Source organism: Schistocerca gregaria, chromosome 2 (assembly GCF_023897955.1).
Source record: "Schistocerca gregaria isolate iqSchGreg1 chromosome 2, iqSchGreg1.2, whole genome shotgun sequence".
Taxonomy (NCBI): Eukaryota; Metazoa; Arthropoda; class Insecta; order Orthoptera; family Acrididae; genus Schistocerca; species Schistocerca gregaria.
This window is the reverse complement of record NC_064921.1, coordinates 359,174,442-359,187,194: the sequence shown is the minus strand read 5'-3', so window position 1 is coordinate 359,187,194 and position 12,753 is coordinate 359,174,442. Positions and strand designations below refer to the sequence as shown.

General features: G+C 41.2%; 1 protein-coding gene across 1 annotated transcript in view; it reads right to left on the bottom strand.

Moving 5' to 3' along the window:
- Positions 1 to 759: 759 nt before the first annotated feature.
- The window catches only part of LOC126337065 (protein takeout-like), an 84,131-nt gene continuing 72,137 nt past the window's right edge, over positions 760 to 12,753 (bottom strand). Inside the window, exons 5-6 of the mRNA XM_050001394.1 lie at positions 5,439 to 5,588; positions 760 to 3,107 (exon numbers count right to left, since the gene is read on the bottom strand). Of these exons, the coding sequence (XP_049857351.1) occupies positions 2,944 to 3,107; positions 5,439 to 5,588 (314 nt within the window). The 3' untranslated portion in view covers positions 760 to 2,943. The remainder of the gene's footprint in view (positions 3,108 to 5,438; positions 5,589 to 12,753) is intronic.

Here is a 12,753-nt window from a genome sequence, read left to right as displayed (position 1 = left end):
TATTAGTTCAGCTACCCTGATAGTCTGACTTCATTGTAGAACTTCAGCTAGTGTGTGTTTCGATTGGTACGCGCTGTATCGTCTAAACAACTGATTTATTAATAACCATACATGTCATAATATGTGTGAAGTTATAGATGGCTAACGCCCGTTTAAAAGGACCCCGTCCTTTTGCATTGTATTGGTCTTATTGTCTCTGCAAACAAGTAAGTTGTTTCTGTGGTGCTAGTCCAGGTATCTCTAATGTCTGCAAGCGGGTATCTAGTCGGATGAGTATCATAATATTTACATAACACCAACTACAAAGACAGCAAGTACCTCAAGGTTATGCAGTGAGAGGGACGCCATAGCAGACAAAGGAGAAGGAAGTAATTAGAGGTCTATTATGCTTCCTCTGTCAGTCTAACAGCAGGAGTCATTCTAAAGAATATGACAGAACTAAGATATTTGCCTTTAAATGCAAAAAAACTCTAGCTTACCATGAAGTAAAAATGCACTATAAAACAAACGAAATCCATTATATCCTGAGGAAACTATAAATTACTTTGCCGGAGAGTATGAATTTAAAAACCGTTACGAATGGAATCGTGTCAAATGACTCATTACACATTTCGCATATTTTAAAATTATCTCTGATGCCATATTAGAGTTCATCCCGCATGTACTAGAAATACACGGGAACTCTTCACCTCGCTGGACACGTTAGGTCGTCCAAACTCCTGATTATGTGAAGCAGCATCAGTGGTCAAAATCTACAGGTAAAATTTAAATAGTCAATTTTTATTGAAAATTTACAATACTCATTTATTTACATATGACATACTCGTGTATGACGTACAACTAGTAAATGAAAACATTATTACAACAGGAACAGTCATGTATGAATAATTCTTTTTCCTATTCTTCATCCGTTTACAGTTATTGCAAGTGCGAAAGGATAAAGAACGCTCTTTGGTACGTATTTTAGATTATCATTTACGGGACTTAGGTGCTATAGGCGTACATGTGTGCATGGGTAATGAGGCGATGTGATAGTAATATTGAATCAATGATTTCAAACGCTTTAGCAAAATGGTCATTACGTATTTCCGTAAAAAGGTAAAACATCTTTTTGTAACATTTTGCTTTAGAAATATACAATATTCAATGATTGATGTGGAAACGATTATCACCAAGCTTCCTCATGGTACAACTAATTGTAAGACTCTGCTCCTTGGTAGCGTGAATTCTCTGATTATTTCTTCGTAAGAATATTTCAGACTCAACGAAGAAATGTGGTAACACTTATCATTCAAATGGGACGACGTTTGTGTAGGCATCTTTGCAAAGAAGATACCCATTGCATAGTTGCAGTATCTCACAGCATATCTAGAAGCCATATTCAACGCCTATAAACTTTACCAGTGGCTGGACGGTAATCTGCAGCGAACAGTCTGAAGCAATCATGTAAATAAGTCTTCCGTAAATCAGTCAATACGAGATCCGTTGCAGATGTCGCAAGCAAAGCGTAAAATTAAATACATACAAGAGTACTCTTATCAGCCAGAACATTATGACCACCGACCTACTACCTATATAAACCCGTTCAGGCTACAGTAGCCTCACCACTAAGGAGCTACCTCTATTCAGACGGACGTAAGGTGCATGTGGTATCAGTGAGCCTGCTGTCAGTGTGTAGAATGGAGAAGACGCGCCATCTGAGTTTGAGCGAAGGCAGACTGTGAAGGTCCGTAGGCTCGGAATAAGCATTTCGGAAACTGCACGACTTGTCAGGCTTCGAGGGATGCTGTGGTGAGTGTCTTCAACACGTAGAAAAACCAAGGTGAAACAGCATGCAGCCCTCGTGGGGTTGGACGGCCACCTCTCATTACATATGTTGGACATCGTATGCTGGGCAGACTGGTAAAACAGGACAGGTGGCGGAACTAACATCAGACTTTGATGCTGGGCAGAGTAAAAGTGGGTCTCAACACAAAGTGCACCGAACTCTCCTAACGATGGGCCTCCGCAGCCGACGACCCATGAATGTGCCAAAGTTACACCGCAGCGTCGGCAACTACGACTGACATGGGCACGTGCCCATCGGCACTGGACCATGGCGCAGTGGCAGAGTGTTGCATGGCTCGATGAATTCCATACCTTCTTCACAATTCTGATGGAACGGCGTGAATCTGTCGCCTTCCAGAAGAACAGCTCCTTCACACCTGTACTGCTGGACGGAGCCAAAGAGGCGGTGGCTCTTTTATGCTCTGGGCGTGGGCGTTCATGGGTCCAGTGGAGCTCGTTCAAGGCACCATGACGGCCAGGGAGTATCGTACACCAGTTGCAGACAACGTACACCCCTTAAAGACGATCATGTTTCCCCACGGCAATGGCGTTTTTCAGAAAGATAATGCGCCATGTCACAAGGCCGGCAGTGTGATGGAGTGATTCGAGGACTACAGTGGTGGGTTCCAATAGATGTGCTGGCCCCCCAACTCGCCAGATCCAAGATGTGATTGAACATGGCATCAGAGCTTATCGTCCCCCTCCCAGGAATTCACGGGAATTAGGTGACTTGTTTGTGCAGATGTGGTACCAACTCCATCCAGCGATCTACCAAAGCCTCACTGCTTCCATACCAACATGCGTCGCAGCTGTTGTCCGTTGTAAAGGTATACATACCCGTTATTATGTAAGTGGTCATAAAGTTCTGAATGATAAGTGCAGTTGAGTTTTGAATTTGAATTTCAATGAAAACACAGAGAAAAATAAAAGATTAGTGATTCTCGGCACTTTTTTGATCACGAGCGATGTTGCATGGCAAACGAACTAAAAAAAAAAAGCAATTGTTCGTCACAAACTACCGCCTGCTGCAATGTAAAAGCTAAGTATGGCCACGGAGGCTAAACTGGCTAATGACGATTCGGGATTAAACGGGAACATCGTCCTCGCCAACGGCAGCTATCGACTCCCGCCAGAGGGCAGCCAGATGTCGAGCGGGATGTGGGTGAAGATCTGGTTGACGAGGTCGATGAACACCTCGCTGAGCGCTTCGCCCAAGGGTTCCTCCAAGTCCGCCAGCACCTCCTGCCCGTTCTTGTTGAGGAACGTGTTAAGCGTGTGCCCTGCAACAAGCCGGTGATGCGTAACTACGTGACCTCTAAGCCGGAGAGCAAGATTTTTTGCATCTCTCTGTAAAACAGCATTGCAACAATACAAATAAGAGTGTGAGAGACTTGTTCTCGGCGGGCACGTACAAAGTCATACGCGCATGAGGCAAAGTGGGCACATTTGTGGTGTCTGTGAGCCAAGACAAAACATAACCCTAGAGAAGGTGAGGTAAGGTGACCTAAATATGATACTAAACACAAAATCTGTATTTTTAAAGTAAAAGAGTAACTTAAAATTGTAAATATTAGAGAATACAAGCTGCTTTAAAATGCATTGCATCTAGTTCTTTAAAGTTACTAACGTAGACTAGAAAAAATAAGCGAAAGTGTATCATTTGGTACTGAAATTCTTAAATATGATACGCCCTGTTCAAAATATGATTCTGGTGCAATACTGTAATGTACACTGAAGATACAATGTTAATGTCTTGTAAATCAAACTCAGAGTAGTCAGAACAATACATATGAATAAGTACGATTTTTCTGTGGGGTATGTTTCTAAGACATTTATGGCTTAAAAGGTGTGTTGCAATGAACTAAAGAAATTTATTTAGCCGATTCTCCTATTTTTAACAGTATAAAGCCAACCAGTAATGAATAAGAAGTTTTTTCAATTATATTTAATAAAGGGCACTAATGCATGAAAGGGGAATATTGTCTTTTTTCTTTTCAAGAACATCAACAGGATCGTTAAACACAAAGCAGATTCATCGTTTGATATGTCGCACCTCAGTAGAAATTTGAGAGTTTGGCAGTTTTCCTGTTACTGATTTGAATGGAAATCATTGAATTCCATACGTATACGTAATGTTCACAATAAGGACTGGTTAGACAAATTTGTAATGGTAATAATGATGCTCTATTGCGTTTTTTATTTATGGCTATATCATTGGAGGAAATTGTTAGGATAATTTAACGCTTACAGGCTCTGCAAATGAACCACGATTTAAGGTGAATGAGTGTTCATATGGCAACAAGTTATAAAATATATTTGTTTCTTCGCTCTGATTGTGATATAAGAAACGAATTACTGCTAATACATTTACTTACAGACGGCCACCATGGTCGAATGGAGACGGCGCTGTAGCTTAGCGTCACTGCTCTTTGTAATCAGAAACTAAGTGAAGTTTCTCGTCACTGGCATTTAAGAGGTGTCGTGCTCCATCCGCACAGAACAGCTCACTAGAGCTGCACTCTACCAAAACTACGGTACACTACATAAATGAGGTAGTAAATGGTAGGATTACCCATAGTATTGGTACAACGGGTTGGGGAGGAAACGTAAATGAATGTTTAAGAGAGAAAATGGAAGCCGATGACTTCTCTTTGTGTTTTGTTTGTTTGGTTGTTTGTTTGTTTTGCACATAATTAGAATCAAACATCAGTTGGTGTTAGTCCATGTGTATTTTGTTTCCTTACAGAATATAAATTGCATTTTATAAGTTATAAAAACTAGATGATCTCGTAACTCTTGTGGTTTTATGATGTAAGCAAAGCAATTACTTTTGATGGAAGGAGAATTTCATTGCACAAATACAGCTGTTGTTACTTTGTAGTCCATAGAATTTTTTTCATCATGATCAATTGCAAGAGTTTTCTGATAAAAGCGAAAGATGCTTACGAATAACAGAAACGTGTTTTACAACATTTCAATGAAGCTTTGTGCCAATATTAGTATGTATTTGGTCAGCGTTCTTTTTTTATCTTTCTGTTGAGAAAATAGCGTTTTCTAGCGCTATCTGGTAAATCTGTATTATTTTCTTTATTTTTACCACAACATCCCACTGTTTCACCAATTTTCGAATAGAATCTCAATTAAATATTGACAGTCTCAGTTTTACTATAAATACTGTTTGTTCTCAAGTAAATGACCGGAGGACAACCATGCAGCACAAAAATTTCCATAGATTACCCTGTCCATTATATATCCTCACAAAGTTTGTAGATGGCTCGTCACTTCCGGCTTTTAGGGGATTCTAGTAAGACACTGATCGCATACGCGAATAAAGCTATCGTTATAAGATAACGCGCGATAGGAATGCAACACACCTAACATACAGATAACATGAGTACGTCGTTAACTCACCAAAGCTGCTAGGAAAACTACCGAAGTAGCATCAGAGAAATTATCATTCACTTTTCTTTTCTCCCACATGTTTGTGTTTCATGAAGGATCAGTCAATTCTCATATCATATGACTGTTCTTTACAAGCATAGACAGGTGGACTGATGAAGTAAACAGTACTTTCATCACGTTGTCACGGAGCAAGATAATTAGTGACTCACCTAACACCTTGTTGCCGTTGAACAGGTTGTAGAGGTGGATGTGCATGGATGCGACGGTGAAGTCGACCTTCATGGTGACGATGCGCATCACATCGCGGCCACGAACGCTATCCACCACGTACCTCGTGGACACCGTCGTTGTCGTATTGCCTGAAAGAACATAGGAACCTGTTATTTCTATAGCTTCCCGTCAGTCTTTGAATAAGAAGCACTGGAGGCGGACACTGCACACAAAAGTTACACTTGTAACACATACTTTGTTCGTGAAAGAAGACTATACGTATTTGTCACGTTAGAAACACATAACACATTTTCAAAATGCTCGCCGCTCGCTTTCACACATGCGTGTAGTTGTCTGGTGACTGAGTGTTCCATCTTTACAAAGGCCTGTTCCGGAGTCCACACTTTAATGCTACGTTGAATGTTTTCCAGATAAACAATTGCTCTAGGTGACACTCCAAACAATCGAGATCGGGAAGCGTGCTATCTATCACCAAAGACACCTTTGATTACGCAACTGAAATACTCTGGATCTCTGCTTTACACAGAACACGAACTGCTACTTATTGGGAAGGGCAAGTTTCTCTGTTTTGTAGTCTGATCTGTAGCATAAGGATTTTCAGCTGGCTACCAATAATGACTGAAAAAATCTACCATTTCATCTCTTCCAAATGTTGGCTCATCTGTACATAAGACAGAAGATAAAGTTTAATAACAGCTCATGGGGGAAAGTTCTCCAATGGATCTCGCACACACTGAAAATTAGATGGACGAATGAACTGCCCGTAATGTGCTCTCCGTGCGCTACTATGATATGTATCGCTTCCTATAGCGATGTGTCGTTTGTTGATACACACCCCATATTCTTCGTCAGTCTGCAGAACGCACTCTTTCTGGTCACGAATATGAATGAGTTTTGATATAACTCAAACCATAATTTGTCGTGCTATCAACCAATGTCTCAGTAACATATGCAGTGATTATTTTCGATGCGTACGTAAATATTACATGTTGAAAGTACGGACAACTTGCAAAGGAAAATTCGTCTTTTTTACCGACGGCCGAGGCAACAATTAATAGGAAAGTTTTCTTGTATACAAAAACAGTTTTTGGGCGGAAATTTCATGCACAGTTATCGAACAGACAGTCTGAATAAGCAGCCGTGCGCGACGAGTCTTGATAATTTGTTTAGTGGATATGGCAGGTGAGTGTTCCGTGACGCATCACAACGCTCTCTGCTAGTGAATGCAAACCTGAAACTGGAAGAGGAAATCTAAGAAACAGAAGGCAAATATCGTGTTCATTTGTTAATAAAGGTTTACGTGTAATCTTTATCGAACTGAGTTACTGGTTCTTCACTTTGTCATATCGTATGAAGCAAACACCAATTACTTGGTCACTAGAAATGCCGCATAAGTAATCCTACATCACCGTATCTTTCTGCAGAGGCGTGGGATTCCCCATTTACCAGATAAGAGCATCGTGTGCATTGGAAAAACCATTCATGTGGAGAAGCCGCTTCATCAGGAAACATGACTTTCTTCGGCAATGAGCCACCATTAATGTATGATTGTCAGATCCATCTGAAGGAAGCAGAAATTAATTTGCTTTTCAGAGTCTACAGGCACACGTTTTAGTAGATCCTGCCTATGATACGGATAGTATTTTGTTTCTTTTAGAGTGCACCGAACAGAAAACGGGGTCCTCTGTATCGATTTGATATGTTTCAAATGCTTGCCCGTTGTTCTTCCATACCTGGCATGCCCTCTTCTTTCCTCAGATCCGCGGCTTGTTCGTTGTAACATCACACGGGGGATTCTTCCTTTCTTAAACATATACCGACAGAAAAATGTATCATTTTTGGAAGCCACTTCCTTCTATAGATGAAACGCTGCTTCGCAATTGCCGTCAACCAAACGCACATGTGCATGAATGTGCACTCCTTACTTGAAAATTTCGTCATAACTAACGTCATTTCACGATTACTGGAAACAACTTTTGATGTGGAGCTCACTACATCACCTTCCTGCAGAATGAGACAGGCGAAATACTGATTTCGCCCAGGAGCGCTGCCGGCCAAGCCTACAGGAAGTTCAGTGTTTCTAAGGTTTCGAGTCTCTTTCGAAGGTTATATCATTGACACTTTAAGTGTAGATTGCAGTTAACGTGCTTTGTTTAGAAAAAGCAGATTCATTATATCATGATAATGCGATCGCTACACGTATGAAATACTTCATTTTATGTTCTTGCTACATGTCATTTGTGACGTACATAAAAGTAACAACAGCCGCGTAAATGTTTCTGAGACTTGGTACCAACGAAGGCAGGATTGGGTTGCGATTGTGGGCTGGACCAAAATCAATTACTGTTGGTTAGTTTATATTTCAGTCACAAACACTTTACTTGGAAATAACAACAAATGAAAGGTGACAATAAACTAATAAATGTTCCACGACTGAAGACCTTAATGACAACAAATTCAAATTCTTTCTCAGCTGAAAGCTCCAATAGTGATAATTTAAAACTGTTTCACGGCTGAAGGCCTGACTATCAATCCTTTTAAGAACCAGTTAAACATCTTAAAATTTGAAATGACAGTCATTACAATATTAAAAAAAACAGTCATCAAATCTGACCATATTAAGAGAGGGGGGGGGGGGGGGGCGAGGCGCAGACGTTGCCCTAAGGATCGACCTGGTTGAGTAACTCAACTTCGAAAGCGATGAGACAGGCAGCCAAGAGTTGCAGTCACTTCACGAGATGGTAACTCAGACTAGAGGCAGTATAAACGCGTGACCATAATCATTTGCCGATCTACCTAACGTGCGATGACCAATGCAACGATGGAATAACACACCCAAGCCGGAACCAGTGGTCGGCACTACGTCTCCAGACTCCGGTGTTTAGAGCATCCACTACTACCAGAGTAGGTAAAAAATAAAAAAAACACCACCTGGCCCAGAAATCAAGGAATATCTTGACCTACACGCGTCACCGGACAGCAAGGGCAAGGCGAGGAAAAGTACACTGCCGTAACATACACTAAGCTCCAGGTAACTGGAGCGTTAGCGGCCACGAGGCAGGAAAAATACCACTGGTTGAATTTTACAAATAATAACGTACAGAATGCAACAATTAATAATAAGAAGTTGGGGAATGCTAATTAGGTTGGCCTTCCCCAAAGGCTCAACTCACTCCTCTTTGTCTCGGTGACACTGCGAGCAGCAACACGCAAGCAAATGGCGAGGTCTCACATTGGTGGAGGTTTCACTACTTGAATTAAGGCCCACTCAACTTGAACCTCCTGGGTCCGGTTGACAAAGAGGTTGTACCCCTTGCCACTACAGCCCTTCCATCCGGCAGTGCATGCATGCCACCAGTGGTCCCGGCTTGTCCTCGCGCTGCGCGGACCTGGCTGCTCGTCCGTCCCTAACCGAACTGCCGACTCACACGACGCGGGAACACCACAACGTCGCCCCCAAAGATAGTACCACCATTACTGCTGTCACTAGCGGAGAGAAAAAGCAGGCAAACGGAGAGGCGCCACTGAACACAAGAAGAAGACGACAACCGTAACTGTACCAACTAAACGATGCCAACCTAGCAATGACACCAACGCGAGCCCCAGCACAGCTCAGTTGCTTTGCGTGGTAGATGATCCATGGGTTTTCCATGATTTTTTGCGTCTTCTGTACATAACTGATTGTCCACACAAACCAAATACCGAAAAGTAATAGAAAATTTTAAAAACTCGTGCCGTATTAGGGACTCGATTCTACGTTAAGATCTCCCCTTCACAAAGACCGATGAGGATCTTGTAGATAAACAAGTGAGATCGCAGGCCCTGCTTCCAGTACTTCCTCGGTGGAGGGAATTGACAGAAAGTCACTCAGTCTCATAACAACGATTGACAGAGAAACAGTGGTCTGGCTTAGAAGACATAGAAAATGCGACTATGCTTATCTCCTGGCTCTCTTGTATCACGTCCAGTAAGTCAATAAGCAGAGTGGACTGCCGGCATCATGACGGTCTCCAGTAATCTCTACAGTGTTTAGATATTTGGAAATGGGTATACAGAATATTGAAGAGTGACATTAGTACTTTTACGAAATATAATTTAAGTCTGATTGTTAGTAAAACTGTGGAGTTGTAATACGGGGTCGCACAGGGTACAAGAGAATGACAGAGACTGAGAAACACTACTAAATGTCATAGAGGTAGGAGTCTCCCCTATCAGCTGTCATCCTGCTTTCTCTGATGACCTTAAAAGAAAGAAACTGTGGAAGAGGTAATTCAAATACAAAGGGCACGCCCCAAAGTGAACTAACTAAAGTCTATTATTAAACAGTAGAATCGTGTCTATGAGCTGCGTTTAGGTTTACAAAAAAATAGCTCTGAGCACATGGGACTTAACATCTGTGGTCATCAGTCCCCTAGAACTTAGAACTACTTAAACCTAACTAACCTAATGACATCACACACATCCATGCCCGAGGCAGGATTCGAACCTGCGACCGCAGCGGTCACGCGATTCCAGACTGAAGCGCCTAGAACCGCATGGCCACACCGGCCGGCGTTTAGGTTTACATTTTTACTTGTCCTGCGTAGGATAGTCATACCTACTGGTCTGCGCTTTACGAGCATGATACACTAAACCACGAATTCTCTTTCGTGCAAATTATTCCTCATGCCAAAATTCAGTTTTAACACCGTAATATTCTAAGACGCATAGTCCTTACGAGGTATTGCACCAAGCACTTTAAATGGCAGAAAGAAAATAATTTTACTACGGCCCAGATTTGGTCCCAAAATTTTACCGACCTGAGACTTACAGCTACATACAAAACTATCATTTGTAGGGTTGCAATAGCATGTTTAGCAAACAAATAAAAGACGAAGCAATTGAAAGAAATTTCTTATTTTAGACAACGCACTATAACAAGTCTCAAATTCCGTATATGTAGGGTGCGGTAACAACTTAAAAACTATAATGATATTCATGACAAAATTATTAAAGTTCAGCACATGTATGGAATTATAAACAAAAACTTAGCAAGTAAGATGAGGAAAGACACGAGATTAAAGTTTAAAAGAAAAACGACTTTGCCTTTCTCAGTGGCAGTCTTGAACTGAAAAACGAAAGACAAAAGCAGCGTACAGTCGGCTGAAATGGTATTTTTGAGATAAGTCAAATGTTACTCAAGGAGGGATCTTATAATAAATAAGAAATACGGGAAGAAATAAAAATATTTAAATTAGCCGACAACGTGGAAGCAACAACCTATAGAGAAGACAGAATTCCAGTGAATGTAAACAACTACAAGCCTTCAGGAAAAAAAGACACGTTGGAAGACCTAGGAAAAGGTGATCTTAAAATCGAGAAGTTGGAACAGGCATATTGCGTAATTTTTGAAATGAAGAAGAAAGTAAACATGATGATGAGCTGCCATACTCCGAGGAGCGTAGGGGACGATGCGGGAGACCCGCACCACCGGCTAGGCACGGTCCTAGGAGAAGTTTTTTGCCATTACCTTCCTCCGACCATAACGGGAATGAATGATGATGAAGACGACACAACAACACCCATTCATCTCGGGGCAGGGAATCGAACCCGGGACCCCGTGCGCGGAAAGCGAGAATGCTACCGCAAGACCAAGAGCTGCGGACATGAGGTAACATACTCGCCCCATACTAGTTGCAATACAAGATTTCCTTGTGATAAAAGAAAATAACCAGAAGAGCGGAATGTGAAGAAAAAGAAGCAAATACCATTGTTTACGTAGTTCATTGGGTAACAAGTAAAGGAATTTCACCGGTCTTTCCTCTGAGTATTTCCTCTTTCATTGTAAACACGTGTAGCTCAGAGTATTACGTAATGGAAGAACGGCGTAAGCTACACCCTTGGTATTCCACTTAGATACAGCGGCATGGATCTAACTGCAGATTGTATTTTTGGGGGTGGTTGGAAATTGCGTTTATCGTATTATCTGTCGTCGTGGGCGTCCTGTAAACTTTAAAGACGTCGCAGTGATAGTGTTTTCTTAAGGTCTCTTGTTTAATGTGCTCGATTTATTTCTTTATGAGTGTTTTAATCAGTTCTGAGGTTCATCTTCCAGCATACTATGTCATTCGTTTCTTCTACTTGGTTCGCTGTTCGAATAGTATTCTTGAAATAAGTAAATCCAGAAATAGAACTTCTTCCTGAACGTAACAATCCAAGCTATATTCAAAATCCGTTGAGATACCAGCTTCAGTACTTAAGATTTACCATACTGTTTTCTTCTAAATGTTTCATGATTACATCAAAAGCTACATAGGCTACAAGCTTTCTTCGTCAAAGAACAGCCGTGCTGTTGTTCAGGAAATTTTAATGTCTTATGAATAATTTATTAGCTGAGTAGTGTTTCTAACTATTCTGTAGTCACAAAGTCTGTAATACCGGTTGAAAAGCATTTGCTTTTGTTTTACCAAAAGGTATGTAGGGGACTCCCTGAAATTAACTAATGCAGTGATTAGTTTGTCTACCTCAGGTTAGCATGTTAGGTGTTTTGTGTTACTTTAGTGCAACTTTTTATGTTTTCATAAACTACATACCTGAGGGAGATTAAAACCGGTGCGGAAGATGATATTTCAAGCAATATTTACAAACAAAAAGCACATCCCAATGTACGCAGGGAACAAATGACGAAAAGAACACTGACAATAATTCGGTAAATGAGTTGTCTTTGGACCTTAAACAGAACGAAATTGTAAAATACGTGTTATTTTCAGGAGAATGACAGTTTAACTGTATAAAACGAAACCCGTATGGTGCACAAAAGAGGGAATTACTATCTGCATATTATAGCGTTTTACTATTTGGGGTGTGGAATTTCAGAAGTTTGAAAGTGGTAGGGAAGCTAGAAAATCTGGAAAAGGGAAGTGCTATGGCTCAATATAGATATAGCGACGGACAGTGAAGTGAAATGGAAAGAAGAGAAGGATTTCTGGCCATATGAGTATAGGGTAATATCTAAAGCAGCAGAAAATGGTATAACGGAAGTGGGTTTCATTATGAATACGAAGGTAGGGCAGAGCAAACCAACACAGACAAAGATAATTTAGGTGTTCGTGCAGACATCGCAAGCCGAAGATGGTTTTCATCTTCACCGCACTCGCTGCACAAGTATGCTGCGACAAAATTCTGGCACGAATATTTTCAGCACATATTGCCACTAATCTCGCTGGTCTCTTTTCCCTCATAACACAGAAGTAGCATCTTCCATGATGACTGGTTTCTTTTAGTGCTGTAGGAGGAGATTCAGCTTTCGGTAAT